Source organism: Notolabrus celidotus, chromosome 7 (genome assembly GCF_009762535.1).
Source record: "Notolabrus celidotus isolate fNotCel1 chromosome 7, fNotCel1.pri, whole genome shotgun sequence".
Taxonomy (NCBI): domain Eukaryota; kingdom Metazoa; phylum Chordata; class Actinopteri; order Labriformes; family Labridae; genus Notolabrus; species Notolabrus celidotus.
The window spans coordinates 16,013,767-16,034,379 of NC_048278.1; the positions used below are offsets into that span (position 1 = coordinate 16,013,767).

Below are 20,613 nucleotides of genomic sequence, written 5' to 3' on the forward strand. Positions count from 1 at the left end.
GTAAAATGTTTGATTTTTTCATGATTTTACCTGGTGCAGATATGTGACAACTAGACAGATGACTAACATATTAAAATTGAATAAAATGTGAATGAATTCAAACTTTCGGTGTACAGACTTTTTTGAAAAACTCTCAACTCATACTGGATAATGTGACTGTTGATACTTGTTATTTGGAAGGTATAAGAGAGTCTGGAAAACAAATACTCTTAGAAGTACAATGAAGAAGTTACATTTTTTGAAAAACTACTCCATACATGTAACAGAGTAAATGTAATGCATTACTACCCACCTCATAATCGAATGTCATCATTAAAAAGCAAGTTTATTAAAGTTAAGTTTTAAAAGTGATTTAAACAGTGTCACTGAGTTTGCTTACATCCTCAAGCAGGTTGCTTCAAAGTTGAGGGGCCGGTGGAAAAAGCACTGTCTCCTTTAGCTTTGAGTTTAGAATCACAAGAAGAGCTGCCCTTATATAGCTGCTATTAATATATTTTTTTTATTGTACCTAATTTCATTTGCCTGTTACAGTCAGTAGGCCCCTTTCTTGTAAATCAACATGCTGTCACTTGTTTGTGTGCACTTCCTCTACTGGCAAACCAGCAAAACAACACCTCCTGCAGGTGAAAGAGAAAGCTCCAGATAGAATGAGGAAGTCATACGGAAACTGAAAGTATAAGGTTATAAATACGGTCATCCTGAGTACTGACATTACAGAGTGGACAGAGGGACACTGAGTTGGAACTCTCCAGTTTCAGTTTTGAAAGGGCCAATATAAGAGGAAACAGAAAAGATGGGTGAGTGTTTTTTTTTTGTTTTTTTGATAGAGTTGAATCAGAGCTGTGCTTGTGGTATGAAACACACAAATACTCCCTGACTGAATTTACCTTTTCTCAAGGAATATCCATATTGTTATTATACGGTATGACTATTTACATTTATAAGAAACAATGTAAAACATGTCTTGACTGTGAGCTTTAAACCTTATTGTTAAGTGTATGTAAATTTGTAGCTTCCAACTGGCAAAAAACAATATTTGTGATCACATATTGTGGCTCTTGCTTTTAAACTATTGAGATGTACCTTTAATTTTTCATGCTATATGTGCTAATTCTGCTGTATGGATTTACTGAGGAGTATAATCTAAAACAACTGAATGTTTTTTGCAGGTTATGGAGACATCATGAGAGTGGAAACTACTGGTGCATCATGGCAAACTGCACAACAGGACAGGCTTGGATACTCAGGTAAACACTGCAGTAGTGAAACACAGGATCTGATTCAAACTGAAACTGTTTAAGAAGAAATCATGTAGCCATCATTATGCAAAGATGGTTTGTGTATTTATCAATTCAGAGAGGAATTAAATGTACTCACACAGCAGCCATTTTCCTTCAACGTCACACTCAGGTTGGGGAGCTAAATGCTGTTTTAATGTTGTGCTGCTGAGTTCCAGGACAAAAAATATATAAATAAAGATAATTTGAGAAACCATCATGATTGAACAACTGAATGTAAAAGACAATGGATAATAAAACTCCTGAGGGAGGTATGGCTTGTTTAACTGTTTTAAAAAGCAGCTGTCAGACAACAGCTTATGTAAGCATAAACACTACTAGCTAACACAGCATCTGATTGTGTCACACAATGAGTGTTAGCCAGGCATACGTTCCTAGCTAAAATCCCCCTTAGCTGCAGGAATTTTAGTCTTCACTATCTTTAGTATAACACTGTAACTATAATTTAGCAAAGGTTGGGGTTGAATGTTAGCATAGCTGGTGTCCCAGGATGAACATGATTAGTCATTCTAAACAGTGAATTAACTGTCAACATTAGCCTTCAAACCAATTCCAGGCAAACATCAATGTTTGATAGTTCTGCATATAACATAAAGGGGTGTAAATTCCCCTAGATTACAATTCCATATCTTAGACATTTGGGCCTTAACTGTAACTCCATATAGCAGGATCTGACTTTTAACTTTACGTTGAACTAGAATGTGAGAATGCTGGCATTAGCCATTGTCCTGATTGATTTTGATTACTTGTTTTGAAATTTTAATCTAAAAATAATATTAACACTTTCTGGCTACACTAATTGATAGTGTTACAGAATACAGCAATAAAGCTGTAAATTCTTAGCTAACATGCTACAATAGCTTTTGTCTAATAGAAGCTAACTATTGAAATGCTTTTTTACCTGTACTATGGTCAGGTCTCCCTCTAGATTTTCTGTATCTGTTGACTCTTTAATTTCTGCTTAAGAGCCTTGAGCTTGAGTGTCACATCAGAGGGGTACGGAGATGGCCTCTGTGTGAAAATCTTCATTCAAAGATTTTATCTGAACTGGTTATTGCTTTTCTTCTGTTTAATTTCTCTCTACAGGTGTAGAAGCATCTCACACCATGGCACAGACGGATGCTGATCGAATGAACGAGTTCAGGTCTATAATTAAAAGAGTGGGTGCTAAACTTGGGATAGACCCAGCTCTCATTGCTGGCATCATCTCCAGAGAGTCCAGGGCTGGAAATACAATAAAGAATACTGGTGGCTGGGGAGACAATGGCAACGGCTGGGGACTGATGCAGGTAGTAATAAATGCTCATGTTTTACTAATCATGATTTTGGTACAGACTCAGATTTTGAAAAAAAAAAGCCTCATTCCCAAATTGGTAGGTTGATGTCAATCCAAATGGAGGTGGCCACACTGCACAGGGAGCATGGAACAGTGAGGAACACATCAGCCAAGCCACTGGGATCTTGGTTTATTTCCTTGGGCGGATAGGCAAAAAATTTCCTACCTGGAACAAGGAGCAGCAGCTGAAAGGTTTGCTTCACAGAACCTTCAGAATGAAACCTGCACAACTCATTTATGAGTATTCTACCTGGGTCTTAATTGTGTTTTTCTCACCAGGAGGGATTGCAGCCTACAACATGGGGGATGGAAATGTCCATTCCTATGACAATGTTGACGGCAGTACAACAGGTGGAGACTACTCCAATGATGTTGTTGCCAGAGCTCAGTGGTACAAGAACAACTGTGGCTATTAACAGTTGAAGCTGTTCATGTCAAAAAGTGTTCAAATCATGAAGGAATAGCTCTGATTTATTTTCAATATGATAACCTCAATAAAAACAATGCAATGACATCTCTGGGCCTTGTCTTCTTTCTCTCCCATTTTACGCCTGGTATCAACATGGCACACTGGAGACTGGATCACAGGCTAAATGCTGCTGAATATTACACAGTGTTAAGTATTTAGCAGAACAGACTTTGTAGAAGTGGAATATAATGTTGACAACTATGTTCAAATTAATGTATAATAACCTGCATATAAAAATTGCTTTGTTTTTGTTAGCTCAGAATTAGCATTTTATATCTACATAAAGAGCAGGAGCCCTTCCACGGAGCCGGCCATCTTGCACAGAACAGTAGCACAGGATGAACAAACTTGCCCAATCTCAATGTCCACACTCACACACCCACTGACTTTGAGGTGTGTTCCCACTAAGTCTGTTAGGGCCTAAGGCTGTCTCACTGTCAAATCATTAAGTGAGTGAGGGATCTCTCAGAGACTTTTTGAGCCCTTTATGCCCCCTTTCTGTATGTGGGCTTTTTGCAGACTTAGCGTGTGAGAATTACCCATAGTTCATAACATCAAGCATGGAAGGGTAAACAAACGACTGAACATGAAATAAGAAAAAGACGGTAGACAAGAAGAATGGAAGGTGCAACCATATGTTGTTGTATATGCTGCATTAATGTGTGAAATGTAATCATCTCTGTGGTTTCCTGTACTTACTGAAACTGCACGGTTGTCAAAGTGTAGTCTCTGTAGAACTGCATGAGCAAATTGTGTCAATGGATTCATGGTCACACCTCAAGTAATGAATTGCATTTATAGCCTAGAAATATAACTTGTATTTGACATAAGATGAATTTCAGGAAAGTCAATCCTGTTTCCATTTTACCATTGACTCAAAAAATAATTTCTACATTTTCTTGTGTTTAGATGCCAAGAACACTAAGTAATTACAAAAAGAATGAGAAATATAGTTTCTCTATTATTCGAATATCAAACAAGAATTTAAATACATAAATGCCAAGCTTCTGACACATGCATTAATTTATACAAGGTAAATGCAGGAATATTGAAGTTTAATCTTATCCATTTTAAGGTCTTTTTAAAGACGTAATGAACATATTTAAGACCTAAACTTCATTTTGAGCTGTATGCTCAGCAACACTCCTTAAACATATATTGCTATAGTTTTACAAGTTTTTTGACTATATCGTTTTAATAGATTACAACCACAAACAGTCTTATGTCTGTGATAACTCCTATTGAACACTGTCGATATAATATACAACAGATAGGCTGTATTTGGTTTCTTTTTGCTTTTATCATGTTTATGTGGCTGTTTAGTATAAGTTATTTTCCATTTCTCGATTAAAATCTCACAATATTATCCATTTAATTTTTGTTTTCCTCAATAATTTATGTTTTCAGTTTCATTTTATTACACTACTATTGTGGCACAAACACACTCACCACATGGGGCATAGACTTCTGAGGTTTACCCGCCAAACATAAAATCAAACTAAATTTGGCACTCAGCTGGTGTTGCTATCAGACCCTGTATGTTGGTTATTCCAAGTGACGGCCCAGTTTAAATTCTGTGTCCCTCAGCCTCTTGCCTGAGAATTTACATTGCTTTATTGTGTTTTGTTAGTTTTGTTAAGTGTAGTGTTATCAAGCTGACAGCGGTCCGTCAGTGGCATACCCGTGGATGTGTAAGATGTTTCATTTTGTCATGATTTCAGGTGCTGCAGATCTATGACAGCCTTTTTCCCCGTTGTGGGACGAATAAAGGAGTATCTTATCTTAACATATTCAAATAAAATAAAATATGAATGAATTCAAACTGTTGGTGTACAGACTCTTTTGAGAAACTCTCAACTCATACTGGATAAGTAACCAAAAAAAACTGAATGCCATGTAAGATTGTGAATAATACTTTGACCACACTGATTTAATTACTTTTAATACTTTTCAAGATGATAGAGTACTGTTGTGCACTCAATACTTGGTTTGGGCTCCTTTAAAACAAATAACTTTCTGCATTAGCTGATGAAAATTATTTAACTTCTTCACAACATTCTTATTTGTCTTCACCTGTATTACATTTTTTATAAGTAAAGAAGTTATAAAAATGTATATTGAGACAGTATGTCCTTGATTTATAAATCTTACAACTTGGAATATTGTATACCCACCTCCAAAGATGATGTCATGGGAAAACGTCTGCTGTGTGAGGATGGTCAAGAAAGGCAGTTCAGTCCTTAGTACAAGCTACTTTACTCATGGGTTCATGATTATCACTTTTCACTGATAACACAGTCAGAGCCTCCTGTGCAGTTCATGTTTCAGCTGGTTATCGGCAAAGGCAGATGTCGACTTGGCTGTGTCAGAGTGAGCGGTAGCTGCAGTGGTGCTCCTGGTGCTGCCGCAGTTCCACTTTGAGCTGAAAGCCATAGAGGCAGTGAGGACAGCGGTAGGGCCGCTCATCCCTGTGTTTGCGACTGTGAGTGATGAGGTTGGAGCTCTGGCTGAAGGCCTTCCCACATATCTGACACACGTGGGGCTTCTCCCCTGCAAGTCATACACAATGATAATGATAATTGAGTTTGCACAGTTTACAACCAAAACCAGCTCCCACAAACAGCAATATTATGGAAGAGATTTTTCTATTTCATGACATTTTTGAAAATGCATTTTTCTGTCTGACAACTTATCCAATTTTCAGCGACATTAAGACATTTGAGAGGTCCCATTCAATGGCCCTTTTACATGTTTGCTTAAGAAACAGCTTTAAAAATGTATCATAGAATTTCTTTGCTATTTGGCTAAATACCCTTTATTTGAGCTCTCAAATAAACAAGGTTATAGAAATGTTATACTGATGGTCAAGTGTAACAACAAATAAAGAAGTCGTCTGGATCCCTTTTTTTTTGACAAATTGAAAAACAGGAAACATTTAACTTTAGGCTCCATAGGACATGTTTTGGCACATATGGATGTGGTGTTATATGTTATATGTCTTTAAAAAAAAAAGTGATTGAAATAGAAAAACACATGAAACTTGCCAAATGATTATGCTGACTGTGGTCTGTATTTCATTGAGCACTATTAAGAAAGAGAATGTTATTACGAGTTGTAAACCCTTTAACTGTTTGGGATTTATTGAAGTCAAAGACTTTCCTTTAATCCAGAGCTTACATACAAGAATTAGATGTGTGTTAGCAATAAGCACTTAGTGTTTGAAATACAGGTAAAATTACACTATAGTTGATTTAATTTCATGTAAATGAAAGAAACTCTTTTGTGTTCATAAAAACTTAGAGATAACTCACCAGTGTGTATGAAGGTGTGTTTCTTCATGTCAGACTTCTGGTGGAAGCTCTTCCCGCAGAACTGGCAGGGGTACGGCCGGGTGTCTGAGTGTATGAGCAGGTGGGTGGAGAGGGTGGAGGAGCGCTTGAACACTTTTCCACACTCTGCACAGCCAAACGTCCTCTCCTAAAACAACAGGCTCTGTGGTTATGTGTCCAGGACTTGGATATCTAATCTAAAACACATTTTTTCCAACAAAAAAGTAACATAAGCTGACCTTGTTGCTTCTGTAGGATGAGCTCTTACTGTCTGTCCTGCTGGACTTGATGTGTGCTGGTGACGGAGGTGATCTGCTTCTATGACTCCTGCATATATGAGACTTTAGACTTGACAGACATGAAAATATCTGTAAAGAGATGGAAAGATAAACTCTATAAAACTTGAGAAATGTAAAGATGTGATTGCAGGTTTTTATGGTAGCTGAATGTTGGAAGCAATACATTCCTGCAGAAGAACCAATTTAAGATGTAACAGGGTTACATCGCTCTGCCGGGTTAACATCATGCTGGCTTATTTCTTTGTCCCATTTCTAATTCTGTGTCTCCCCAGAAAACACTAACCTTTGGGTATAAACCAGCATGATAAGAACCAGCTATAGTGATGGAACATAGTTTAAGTTTGAATTTTTTTTACTACATGTATTTTGATTTTATAATTTGAATAATGTCCCATTTATTAACATGGAAAAGGCAGGCTGTATGATCTATTCTGCAGACAGCCCATAGAAGAAGTGCCAACAGTTTTGGCTTCAATGTTGGAGAGATACCATGTCGTCCATCTTTGCATACAGTCTATAATTCAAACTATTTGGCTATTATTGCTGGCTACACAACATTTAAGCATTTCAAATTCCCAACTCCTGATTTTTTTTATTGTGATTCCTCAAAACTGATTTAGAATGTATAAGGAGGTATAGGATTTGTCATTATAATATCTGCTAAGCATTAGTGAGCATAACATGTTTCATAGGAAGTTTGTTGTCACAGGGTGATATGTGAAGAAAAAAAAAACTTTTGAAGTGTGGCCAGTGTTCAACAAGTTTGTTAACCACAGTTATAGGGGCAAAACTGTAAATAGCAAATTGCTGTTTTTACAGAAAAATGAACTCAAGTTTTCTCTTTTCACTTAAGCACTTTTCTAAAGAACAAATTTAACTTAAATGCTGTGCTGTCTTTTAATCCTGCAAAGTCTTTCTTTGAAACAAGTTTAATAAATGTAATGCAGAGATGACATACTTTGCTGCAAAGTGGACACTCTTGCCTCCTGGCATCCCTCAGGATTGTTGGCTGCTGACCCCAGTCTCCTAGTCCCAAAGAAGGTTTATCTGGATATATTGAGTTCCCATTCCTGGAGCATACGGCTGGTCTGGGAGGGTGAAAATCTTCTTGCTCTGCTGTGCTCAAGGTACTTGAGTTGACCGGACTGCAGGGCTCACCAGGTGTGTAGTCTGAATACAAAGACAGACAGGCATGTTAAGGGGCATTTTCTCGTAGTCTTTCTTGATTCAGATATCTATATAATTTGAAAAAGCAACCATTAGTGTAAATATTAGTTGTTTTTTAAAAAGATGTACAGGCTAGTTCAGTTCATAAATTCTTTGCAAATTAAGACATTAAACTTTGGGACTGAATTGCTGAGGATTCCTACCTCCACTCTGGTGTTTACCTTCTGGTGCAGCTTGAAGATCCTGCTGAAAGAATGCAATGGGCTCTTTGCTGTTTTTATCTGTTTTTTCAGCTGTGGAGTCCCACAGTGATGTATACCAGGACTCAGATTTTGTTCCTATCTGGCTGAATGTCATAGGGGTCGATCCAGGGCTAGGGCTTCTTGCTATTTGACGAAGGTGGTGCAGCCCTCCGCGCTTCACTAAGAAAGAACGAGGCATCACTTTGAAGAGAGGAAGACCACTTTGGACCTGAAATCAGAGTCATCTGTAGGGTTAAAAATCAGCTGTACATGAAAAAACTAAATACAAAGTGAAGGATTTAGGGGTTGCATTTGATATTTGTATTGCCCAAGAGAGGGCAGCAGAACTGTACGTTTGAAAGCTTTATGTTTCCTCCCTGAAGATGTGTAGTTACTGCCCTAGTATACACTCCAAATTGTATTGATATAGTTATTCAGAGAAGTAGAACATATTGATTGCAGTATGAGGATTAGCTACTATGTAACATTTTTGGATGCCTGTTTTGGAGGATTTACAATGAGTATTTTTTTTTAATTCTTTAACACTGATATTTTCATGGTATGTGTTGATTTAAAAATATAAAAATCTACATCAAATTGTGAGTTTCTTATTGACATTGACTTTTATACATAAATACTCTATCCAAACTTGATGGTTATGATGTGAAATATATTGTTATATCAAAATTCCAAATAAAAAAGGTCTACACGTTAGCGACCCAGTGCTAGGGTTTGAGCATAGCTAAAGCTGGGGTAGAAATCACACCGAAGTGTTATCCCCGTTGTATTATAGAACAGAGACATAGCTGCAGTTTCATAGTAGTTTTGAAAACAAAATAACAGTACCAGAAATGACCCCAAATATCATTACAAGTACTACAAAAGAGAAAAAAAGAGAGTGATTAAAGGTAATTCAAACATTTCTCTCAGATCAGTATAAAATATGCCAGCAAACCATTGCTCCATGAGAGAAAACTCTCATGTATTCACAAAATAATGTTGGACCATGGGCAACCTTTGGTCTCCTCATAAATAAAAGCTAAAAACATAGTGACAGAAAATGAAGCCATGCACTTTTTAACACAAACATTGTCCAATTTATTACATTCTGGAATTTCTGGTTTATGTTTCAAAGCAGGGAGGGTTATGTTATTTCATTGTCAATTAGACTGTTAAGATTAAAGATATTGTCAAACATGTTTCTCATGGAAGGTGGAGAAAATTAGAAGAGCACTCCTCATATGTTTCATTCACACAAGAGTAACATTCCATGAACGTTTAAAGGCTTGGTAAAAGTTCTGCGTTCATCTGATTATCATCGGCCTGATAATACAGAGAATTGTGCACTAACATGCAGAGCACAATGAGTTTGGTAATACTCAGGTAACAATGTGACGAGTACTTTACAGTTCAAGCTGGTCCAGTCATAGCTACCTCAAACATTTATTTAAACAATCTGTGAGTTTAGTGTGGAGTTCCCAAACCACAGGGTCAAGCCCCTGTGAGATAACTGAAAACTACAGCTCTGCCACTTAAATTGACATAAATATTTTGAATTTATTAAGTCTAATATTTGCTGTATTTATGGATAAATGTATCTCTTTTCGAAAAAACAAAACAAAAACAAAAAACATACAATTATTAATATGAAATAATCTGTGAAGAGTAAAGGCAGATGTTATGAACCCAAACTCATCAACGGTTCTAATTAAATACACTTGTTTAAGTTAAAAGGTTAGAAACTAAAGTTTCAACCTTCATCAAGGTTTAAAAGTTATTTGTAATAAAGTTAATAATTTAAAATCAAAATCAAAATCTGAAATGTAGGTTGCAATGCGACCTGTTAGATCTGGTCCAATATTGTAGCTGTTTCAAATACATATTGAAGTATCTGAGAAAATGAATATTGCAAATATGCGTGTGGCTGTTTTAATGTAACGTATTTTTTCTACTGCGCAGTTTGGTGTTTAAATGGAAGTAACATTACACTCTGCGTAAATTGTCCATTTATCTTCTTTGCACCTTATATTTCACTTATTGTTTTTTGTACGAACTATGTATTTACCTTTCTTCTACTTTGCACTTGTGTTGAATCGCAGAAATTAATAAGTTTAAAAAGAGAAAGGACATGCTATAATTGTGAAACACTGACCAGATTTGGTTCATTACCTGTTGGTTTAACACAGAAAATATGCACAACTGAGTGATCTAAAGAACTGAAATTAGAACAGATAAAACATTTTTCAAGTTCAGATTGAATAAAAAAAGTCAAATAAACACAAAATGTTTTATTAGATCTATGTTACACATCTTTGTAATAAAATCACATCTTTGACCATGTGTCTGTGAAGGTTCTCAGTCTTTGACCACGCTTTTGACCAGAGCCTTTGCCGTCAGTGACACCATGACATTTCAAAATATATTTACATTTTCTGTAATGTAAATATATGCAACAAAATGTTATTTCTTTAGAAATGCTTGAGTATAGCTCAGTACTGATTTTGTCTGTGAACCTAATGTTCACTTTAAGATGACATTATCTTGAACCACATTTTGACGTTGTGTATTAGTGCTTTTTTCTTCTAGCTTTTAAATTTTGTAATAGCTGAAAACAAAAGAGACAAGTCACACTAGATTTGTGGACTTTAGACTGTCAATCATCAATCAATCAATAAACCACACGCACCACAGTAGGTATTTTCAAACTGAAAAGTTAAGATGCTTTTTTAGAAATAAACAACAAAAATACTCACCAGGTTTTACGTTCCACCTGTGCTTCTTGATGTCTCACCTAATCCTCACACTAATAATCTAACATGGAGTTAGATGAGACAGTGTGAAGTCAGTGTGTCACATGTGAGGTCAGTGTGCGCTGAGGTGAGCAGTCGATGTTCTCCTCTGCTCGCTATAATAAGAGGAGTGACAGATGAGGAAGTGTTTCAGCGCTAACAGCCCTTCGCTTACAACCACACAGCTTCCTCAAACACAAACCCAGACACTGCACACTCACTGCCGCACAAATTTTCTCTTCTTTTACCAAAAACTTTTTTACAAATTGTGGGAAGAGGTGCAGCTGTATGGACTGAAATACAGCAGGGGGGACAGATAAAGCCTGATGTGAGAGGAAGAGGATGGATGTCCGTGCTGAAAATTCTGCTGAAAATGTTGACACATAGTGTTGACACAGTTGTGTTACCAAACAGTGTATGGCGGTCGAGTTTGAAAGAAGCTGAATGATGCAAAAGCAAATTCCCATTCTCAAGTATTCAATGAAACCAACAGTGAAATAAATATGGGACGTGTTTCATTTTCATTTTTGGCTTTAATCAGTTCATCTCTTGTATCCCCTGTTCTCTGTGTATTTATTTTAGATTTGTTTTTAACCTGAAGTATAAGGCCATGACTGCTTTATATTTACCATGACGTTTGTAACACATGAACTCCTTGCACAATGTTTGCTTCAAACCACAGTGGACAGAAAACAAACGTTATATGTATGGTGTGAACATAAACAATCCATAATAAAATGTATTGATGCAATGATGGGTTGTTAATGCTAACGTATCATTTGATTCCTTAGATAATAAAAAAGTGCTGATTATTTTGAGCTTCCTTCTTACTATATAAGTTTTTTACTGACTCCTAAATCTATCAGTGGCTTAACCATCAGTCTCTTGGTCACATCATGATTCCTGGAACATAGTCTGCTTTTGGTGAAAGTGCTAGTAATGTCTCTGCACCATCATTTAAGGCTCCAGGGTCACCTTAGACCAAATTACTTAATCAGCTTGAGAGATTTTGAAACCAGGATTATTAATCGGATCAGTATATGCACATGATACTGAACCCTGCTAATTTGTTAACTGATGTAGGTCCTGCTTGTTATTGTCCGTTGTTGTTCTTTGGGTGATTTTTTTTCTGGCTGTCTTGGCCAAGTAACCCATGTAAAAGTTTGGTGTCTCAATTGGAATATTCCTGGTAATAATAAACTTTATGTTCAGAAGTGTGCTCTTCAAAGCTTTGAAGAAAGACAATATATTGTATATGCTGTAGAGAACTTATTTTTGCTGGAGTCTAAGAGGCATTAAAATGTATAATGTTAATGTTGGAGAGGGGTGGAGCTAGACTTTTTTGACTGGGTTGGCCAAATTGGAGATCAAACTTTCAAAAGGGTGGCCTCAGGTATACACACTGCTGGGTAACGATACTGGGTAACACCGGACCGCCTGACAGCTGGAGTCATGTGACCAAGGTTTTCCCACGGTAATTAATGCATTAATGAATATCTGACTCCTGTCCTCATCCATGTTGTCTTTATTGGCCTCAGAAAACCTCTGACGTGATGACTCCAAGCCTGGCTTTGCTCATTATGACAGTTTGCTGTTGTAGTTAATTGAAAAACGATCTGGCGTTAACACAGAGTGTTAAAATGCACCGGATGTTTTAATTTTATTTTGGTGCCTGACTTCCTGTCCCACTTGATCTTCTCTGTTGAGATTTGGCTGCGGCATTCGGCAAAAAATTGAGGTCTTGCGTATCTGATCCGGAGGGCTCTGGCGTGACCTTTCAGAGACACAGACGGAACACAACAGAGCAAATCCAGTGGGAGTTAACATATTGACTAGAGTAGAAACCTATCGGACATGGACTGACACAGATCCTATGGAATTTGGCCTTAATAGAAGTGCAATACAATCCTGCGTCACAAATGAGCTGAAATAGTGTAGTCTTGCTTTACAAAAATGAACGCCCTTTGAATCCCCAACCATTTTAGCACCCCCTGTGTAATTTGCTGATCTTGTACATTCAAAAGTATATTTTTCCAAGAAATGTAATGTTTCGTTTTGACTGTCAATTGTAACTGACTGTGAATCTTTTGTGTTGAAAATTTCAGAGGAAGGCAGTTTTATCAGCCCAATTTCAAACATCTTTTCTGACACCTACACCCCCGAAGCAGCTTCATGTATGAAACATTACAATATAGAAACTGTCAGTCTTGTTGCTTATGGTCTTGTTTTCTTTTGTAGGTCACAAAGAGGCCTCAGTAACTATTTCAATCTGATTCACAGCTAGTTACACAGGGGCTTGAAGAAGATAGTCATGTTAGCATGCATTGGCTTGATCAGTTAGTTATACTTAAAGCTCCTGTGAGGAACTTTCTGTTTGTGTGGATTTTGTCCCTGCCTGTGGATAACTCATACCTCTTAGCTGAACCTGTCCTATACATGTTTACATAAGCATTTCAGACAAAAAACCCCTATCCTGCTTTCTTTTAATAGTCAAATGTATCATTCAATGTGAATATTTGCTGTGGAAAACTTTAAGAGGTCGTTTGTTCAGCGTGTTGTCAGTCGTCTGGTCTGACACCTACAGAAATAGGTGTCAGACAGTGGTTACAGGCAATTTATTTGACAATATGGAAATTGTGGGTCTTGTTGCTGTTGGTCTTATTTGCTTTCGTATGCTGAAAAAGGCATCACTATTAATTCCAGTCTATTTCATGACCAGCTATAAACTCCTCAAAGGGGCTTTAAGCAATTTCACAATCTTAACCTTTTTTCAGTCTTTTCTGCTTTCATTCAGAGGGATGGGTCAGTGGATAGAGTAGGAATCTGGGAGGAGAGAGAGGGGAGTGAGATGGATAATACACAAAGCTAAGTCAGAACCTATGACTAGTTCCTGTGCAACCTTGATGAAATGATAGTATTTTTTTGTCCAACATCCATGAAAAAATTATCTTAAAATCCTATAATCACTCAGAATAAACACTAAGACCACCAGGCCTCTGCAAAGGTGCAATGTCAAAGTTTATTTTGTATCATTCATAGGATACAGAACACTGAAATGTATTTTTCTTCCCATCATACTTGAATTTATATAGTCTTTACCGTCATTTAATATATTTGATAACATCAGTTGAATCGCAGGACAGACAGACAGAGAGAGAGAGCGAGAGAGAGAGAGAGAGAGAGAGAGAGAGAGAGAGAGAGAGAGAGAGAGAGAGAGAGAGAGAGAGAGTGGATGAGGTTTCTGGGTATGAACAGCCGTGACAAACAGCACAGATATCGGAGAAATCTTACAGCAGACAAACCAAGATGAACACTGTCTGCTTCTTTTTATGTCTGTGAGGATAAAACTCAACCTGCTCTGCACTGAACTGTCTTATTTCCTGCTCTAAGTCAGGGATGTTTCAGTTTCATGATGATACATCTGGAGGAACACAGTGTGATGGCATTTCGCTCCACATTAGATCCACTTCAAATGACGGGCTGTTGTGGCTGACAACTCTTGTTTAATTCACAAGGTCATTCAGCATAGTGTGTAATCCTACCTAAGTTTATGGCACATTATGATGTTCAATAATTATCATGTTATCATCTCATTTACTGCTGTAAGCAGGAGAAACCAAAGTACTGATGGCTTAAAAAAAATAAGATAAAGGATGAGTGCTAGTAGTCTATTCAGAAGTAATTTACAACATATCAAAATGTTTCATCACAGTAGATAGAGTTGTTTTTAGACAGTGGTGAGAGCAGAGCACCATTACTTGACAGCAGTGTACACATGTGTCATCATGAACACTGAGCACTGAGCTGGGTCCAGAAAACTTAAAACTTTACAGTTATTTGACTGACATCCAAACATAGAATAAGGGTCATAATACTTCAGATTTCTATCATGGTAGGTTTGGCAGGATGTGTGATTAGAGGTGGTGATGATAACTGTGATTTTAATATTACACTCCCTGTTAGAATGGTACACTCCCAGAATGCAACACAGGAAGAGCAACTTGACAATGTGTTTACAGTGCAGTCAAAAATACTTTTCAAAGTAGATATGCTCTTCAAAAAAAAACAAAAAAACGTGCTTTGTGAAATTTACTGTCTGACCAAAAAGCTTAAGTAGTATTAATGCCTGTTTGGTATGACCAGCTGAAACTGAGGTGATCACTTATATTCTCTCAACACCACATGAGGTGGTTCAAAGTGGCTGTGAATGGGAATGGGAGATTCAAAGAAGTTGTCAGAGAAAGGAAATCCAATCAAACATCAGGAGAAATTTGAATAATGAGTAAAAAGACACAGCTAAGAAAACTTTTGATCAGGTTTATCTTGTAACAAGAAACTGAACTTAGGCATTGTTAATGACAGATGTGGAGCGCAGAAGCACAGATTTATATTGTCCACATAAAGCCCAGTATAAGCTTGGGATGCATTAAAAAAATCATGTTGTTTGATCTTTCAGCAAACCAGACCAGACTTGTTTCAATCTGACCATTTTTTGGTTGGGCCAATAACCATTTCTGTAACTTTGGATGGGTTAAAGAGTCCTTGATGCATTGTTGTAAACAAACATGATGGCAGCGGCTGTACTGGAATGTTTTGAATTTGTTGTCACATCAGTTTGAAGCAAACTGGATGATAGATTAATAATGTATGAATGGGATGAGTTGGCTACCTACTATTTTAATGCGGAACGTCTTTGTATTGTGTTGAGTTAGAAAACACATATTAGACGATGGGACTTACTTTCTACACACACATTTTGTTGCTCATTGGAAATAGTGTCCAGAGGCATTTTGGTTGGCACCTGTTGATAAATATTGCATGTACTTGTAAAATGAAAAAGGGGGTGATTGATTAAATTTAAATAATTAATACAAATGCATTTCTTCTGAAGGCAAGGAATATTAAGAAAAACAAAGTCTGATAAAAACCATAAGTAATGAGAATCCTTACAGTTTTTACCGAAAGTAAATTTCTCCAAAGACCCAAATCTTATGCTCAGTGCTGCTGTCAGTCTACATCCTGTACATACAAAGAACTCCAAAACTCTAGTGAAACCAGTTGTATAACACGTATATGATTTGACACTCAACACTAATTCCTGTGCAGAGATTTCAGTTGTTACACCCATTAGTGACTACTAAAAAGCTGTTATTTGCAACATCAGCGTGGCCTAACTGACATCCTCTTTAGCTCTTTCATGGCCATTACTGGATGATCCAATTTCCTTGTTTCTTAGAAGGTTGAGACAATTATCTCCATTACCATTTTTAAATTGCGTTGCGCAACAATAAGGCTAGGATTGTGAAACAGAAAGTGGGCCTTCTTCTCACATCACTTTGAATAATGATAAACAAAAAACTAAGTGTGAATGGAAAACATTAAAGTCTCTCTGCAGAGCTGAATATCACAAAAAATGATCCCATCATGATTCAATCTAAAAGCATCTCTCTCTGCTGAATGTAATGAGCAGAGCTCCCTCTTTCTTGTGTAGTGCAAAAAGCAGATCACCCTGTTTGATATATTAAACTCACTCTCACCATCTGCAGTGAAACTGAGAGATACATCTTTAAATCATGTCCATAAATGTTTGTTCCTCTTTACACTGTATACTTCATATTTCTCCATACAATCTGCACCATTTTTTTGTACACAGAATATATTCATGTTTGATATGTAAAATAGTTCCCTCTACACATCCTCTGGTTATGATGGCAGCCTTTTTTCTAACAGTTGGAACTTCTTTTCACCAGAGTCAAAAAGTGATACAAGGACATGAACTGATGATTCCAGATCAGTACTTTTACTTTCTTTTTGCTTATATGGGACACTGATGATTAATGGAATAGTTTGACATTTTGAAAAATACACTAAGATAACTGTTTTACTGAGAGGACTGATATTGTTGTTCTCAAATATGTCAATTCAGCATGAGGGCCTGTGTCCACAAACAGCATTTTTTTTGCACTGGCAACACCCATGTCCTTAATTTCACAGCACTTTTCACCAGGGTTAACTGTTGCTAGGTTCAGAAAGTTGTGTAAAAGCACATCCACTTCCCTAACTGTTTTATATGCTTAAAATTAGCATTATTTCAGGAATATTTTACAAAGAAAATGTAAAAAAAATAAATAAAAGCAACAGCTTCAGACCTGGAAATTTTACCCTTGAAAATATAAGTCTGGTTCATTTCTCCTCTGTTGACAAAGCTGATATCAGTAGTCCCGCCCCTTCTTGATTTGGAGTGCACAGCGGGTTTCAGAAGTTGAACTATTTTCAGCTCAGAGAGCTGAGAGCGCAGTGACAAAAAACAGGTGACAGGCTCGGGAGGCCGGGCTAAAAAAGCTGAATTGCATTGTTTTTTAAATAGAGAACTGTGAAAAAAATGATGTCAGTGGACACAGGCCCTGAAGCTTCAGCAAGGAGATTGGTGCTAACTTAGCTTAGCATTAAGACTTGAAACAAAGCAGAACAGATAGCACAGCTCTGACTACAGGCTCAAGGATAAAGCACATGAACTCATTACATCACTGGTGACTTTTCCGGTTAGCACAACAAAAAAATACAAGTTAAATTTTCATCAGCTAACAATAAATAGCAGCCTTGCTGAAATCAACACTTTTTGTTTCCCTAGTAGCTACAACTACACTTTGTCTGGGGCCACAAGTGGCTTAAAATTGTGTTTTTAACTGATGTTAATGTGACAGTCGTGAGTTTTTGACTTCTTCTTACTTTATGTTCACCTGTTATTAGTGTATACCATTCTGCTCCTTATGGCCATACTCCACATCATCTCATCTACTTCTCTGCAACACTGTGAATACATATATTTCCCAAATGATCAAACTATTCCTTTAATGGCAACATATGGTAATGATAACACTTGGTTTAGCAAAAAAGAAATGATTCCCATCATTGTAAATTAGTCACTGATAAAGCTTGGATAAATATAGTGAAACTGCTCAGTCTTCAGATGTGATGAGCCTGCAAAGTGGTTATCTACTGTAGGTAAACAATGGCAGAGTAAACAGGAGGTTACGTGTTCAGATCACAAAGATAGAAAAAGAAAAAAAGAAAAGAAGGAAATGAAAGTTGTCAATCCAAAATCATAGCAGCAAATTTTCAATCTCTGAAACACTCACAGGCGACTAATTGGCACAAAGGACTGTGTGGAAAGTTTGGCCTCTGTCGGTTTCTCTACACTCCTATAGTTTCATATAGATTCATAAAAAAATAAAAAATATCAAAATAAATTACAACATATAAATAATCAAAAACAAAAAATACATTTGGCAACTCTTATTTTCTTTCATTTTCAGTGGGTTTTGATGAATATGTTTTGACATGAGCTGTTTTTGCTCGGCTTATTCAATCAACTGATTCGAACGACACACATAACAGGTATGTTACAGTGTTCATGTTTCATGTATGAATACCATCTTGTGAAACCTCTACAGTTTGATAGGTACATATTCCTACACTGCATACTCATCACCTTGTAGTTTGATTTTAAACACTTGGTCTAGTGAGAGGTAAATTGATGGCTGATAGAAGTTCTTTTCTGTGTGAGTCTTTCTAATGAGAAGCATAAAAAGGGAAAAGAGGGGCGTTTTTATACCTGAACCAATCAGGGTGGAGAGTTATATACGGGTAGACCGACTATACAGTGTGTCAGGTGTCTATTACTTAGTCCATGGGGAGATGGCAGAGTTACCTTCTGTACGTCTACCCACCTTCACTCCTTTTCAAGGTCACAGATTCAGGTCCAGTGGTTGTTCTGGAGCAGCGATAACAGTCTCACTCCTGTTTGTTTGTTTGTGTCATATGTTTTGATGAATATGTATTTTGACAGACAGTTTCTGGCGCAGTTACACATGGGAACAAGGAGAGAGGTTTTACATTACCTCTTCATTAGGGGACACTAGATCGAACAGTGTGGGGAGACAGTAACAGGAGCGGAGATGGCGGGTAGTGATGATCAGAAGAGGACCAATCAATGCCATTGTGTCTGCATCAAGTTACAGGTTAACACTGGAAAAGCCGAGGAGAAGGAGGACTGGATTGGATGATACAGTACCAGTTTTACAATAGCTGTTCTTTTCTGTTGGCTAAAAGAAATCCAGTAAAACCATAATGCATCCTCCTAGCTTTAGTTATCCAGTGCCTCAGCACACACCATGCTGCCGTACAGCTGCTGAGGGTCTGGGTGTGTCCGCACCTGCTCCTCTGCCTCGCTGTCCGTGCTCCCCTCGCTGTCCAGACGGGGAGTCGGGTGACACGGGCCGGAGAGGGACGGGTAAAGGGCATTAGCAGGTAGCGGGCTGGGGAGCAGGTCGTCGTCTGAGCTCAGGTAGTCCCCCTCTGCGGAGGCAGGGCTGGCCAGGCAGAGGTCCTGATAGTTGCTTCCACCTCCGCCGGTGACCCTGGAGCTGGGGGTCGCCTTCTGCCCCCGCAACTGCCTGACCTGAATACAAAGACAAGAAAGTTTCTCTGGAGTCTACCATGAAGTACTACAGAAGCAGGGGGGGCTATGTTTTAACATAACTGTGTATTTTCTTGTCAATATAGCCTCAAGACAAATCCAACTAACAAGGTTTTTTTAGCATCGTCTTTGGAGCCCCAGCTGTTGATACATCCTGCAGTTCATCACTTGGTCTGACACAAGCCCCCTGCTGGTGGTTTTAAACCTTAAAGATGACTATACAGAGACGGCCACTCTTCTTGTTGATGGTCTTGTTTGATTTTTATGGTAATTTAGAGGCAACAGTATTAATTTGAGTGAGTTTCAGAACCAGATTTAAAATGTGTCTATGTTTTGAAACGCAACAAAAGTCCCAAAGTTTCTCAAAAGTTCTCAGAATTTAAAGGTTTAGTTTAAAGTTAAAATGTTACAGGCTGTGTTTAATAGTCTTTCAATGGTCTTCAACCTGTTTGATGAGATCATTATATGTCAGATGCTGGGAAATTTTCTTTGCGGGCTGTTTCATATGAAAAAACAAACGCAGTGTCTGCATCGCTCTACCATTTTGAGGTTTTGCAAGTAGGGCAGTGGGGTCTTCACAGCTGAAATCAGAGCACCATACTTTGACCATCAGTTTGATAAAGGTTAAAAAACACAAACAGCAAATAAATTACAATTAAAAAAGATCTTTTTCACATTTTAACTTCCTGCTGCACTCCATCCTTCACATTCAAAAGGTTGCTCTTCATAGCAGAAGATTAAACTTATTGTCACATGCATGCTTATAGCTATAGTTAATGCTGCATATACCACAGTCTGTGACTCATGACAAATCTCAGAGGTTTTAGTTTCCCCCTATCACACACTGAGTCTAGGTGAGGGGTGGGGGGAGGGGGAATCAGTGGTTAACCATTGGAAATGTTTTGAGTGTGTGACTGTGTGAGAGTTTGAGTGTGTGAGTGTGTTCAGCTACAGTAAATAAAGATCGCCTGTCAAGCTCTTTTGGGTCATTTTCTGTAGTGAGGTTTTGTAATGAAAGCAAGTAAATAAAATCAACATTACAGGAATTATGTAAAAATGCTCTAAAATAGGGATATTCTGTTGTTGTTAATATAGATTAGTACATTTACATCAAGCTAAATCACACTGAATAACAAGTTAGTGTGCACGTATGTTCCTCTCAGCTGTGTTTTGTCAACTCTGTCATTATCAACCAGCACTGTCAA

General features: G+C 37.5%; 3 protein-coding genes across 7 annotated transcripts in view; 1 reads left to right on the plus strand and 2 right to left on the minus strand.

Annotated features, from left to right (window-relative positions):
* Nucleotides 1-629: 629 nt before the first annotated feature.
* Nucleotides 630-3,148, plus strand: LOC117816048 (lysozyme g-like). 3 transcript variants are annotated; one of them, XM_034688135.1, is made up of 4 exons: nucleotides 630-797; nucleotides 1,170-1,247; nucleotides 2,385-2,587; nucleotides 2,676-3,148. In XM_034688135.1, exons 1-4 carry the CDS (start codon nucleotides 794-796, stop codon nucleotides 3,048-3,050), a joined length of 660 nt encoding a protein of 219 aa, XP_034544026.1. In that variant the 5' UTR covers nucleotides 630-793; the 3' UTR covers nucleotides 3,051-3,148. The 3 variants fall into 3 exon arrangements, with proteins under 3 accessions (XP_034544026.1, XP_034544027.1, XP_034544028.1); XM_034688136.1 differs by lacking the exon at nucleotides 630-797 and having other exon boundaries at nucleotides 1,157-1,247; nucleotides 2,676-2,826; nucleotides 2,914-3,148; XM_034688137.1 differs by lacking the exons at nucleotides 630-797; nucleotides 1,170-1,247 and adding an exon at nucleotides 1,861-1,999 and having other exon boundaries at nucleotides 2,676-2,826; nucleotides 2,914-3,148.
* Nucleotides 3,149-5,028: 1,880 nt separating this feature from the next.
* On the minus strand, nucleotides 5,029-18,951 carry LOC117815523 (zinc finger protein Gfi-1b-like). 2 transcript variants are annotated; one of them, XM_034687285.1, is made up of 6 exons: nucleotides 18,831-18,951; nucleotides 8,120-8,369; nucleotides 7,690-7,901; nucleotides 6,672-6,800; nucleotides 6,415-6,580; nucleotides 5,029-5,653 (listed from the first exon to the last, which is right to left on the minus strand). In XM_034687285.1, the coding sequence occupies exons 1-6, from the start codon at nucleotides 18,927-18,929 to the stop codon at nucleotides 5,469-5,471; spliced, it is 1,041 nt and encodes a 346-aa protein (XP_034543176.1). In that variant the 5' UTR covers nucleotides 18,930-18,951; the 3' UTR covers nucleotides 5,029-5,468. The 2 variants fall into 2 exon arrangements, with proteins under 2 accessions (XP_034543176.1, XP_034543175.1); XM_034687284.1 differs by having other exon boundaries at nucleotides 8,102-8,369.
* The window catches only part of si:ch211-239f4.1 (EVI5-like protein), a 39,192-nt gene continuing 36,343 nt past the window's right edge, over nucleotides 17,765-20,613 (minus strand). For both annotated transcript variants that reach the window (XM_034687279.1, XM_034687280.1), the window contains one exon: nucleotides 17,765-19,390. In XM_034687279.1, the coding sequence (XP_034543170.1) occupies nucleotides 19,076-19,390 (315 nt within the window). In that variant the 3' untranslated portion in view covers nucleotides 17,765-19,075. The remainder of the gene's footprint in view (nucleotides 19,391-20,613) is intronic.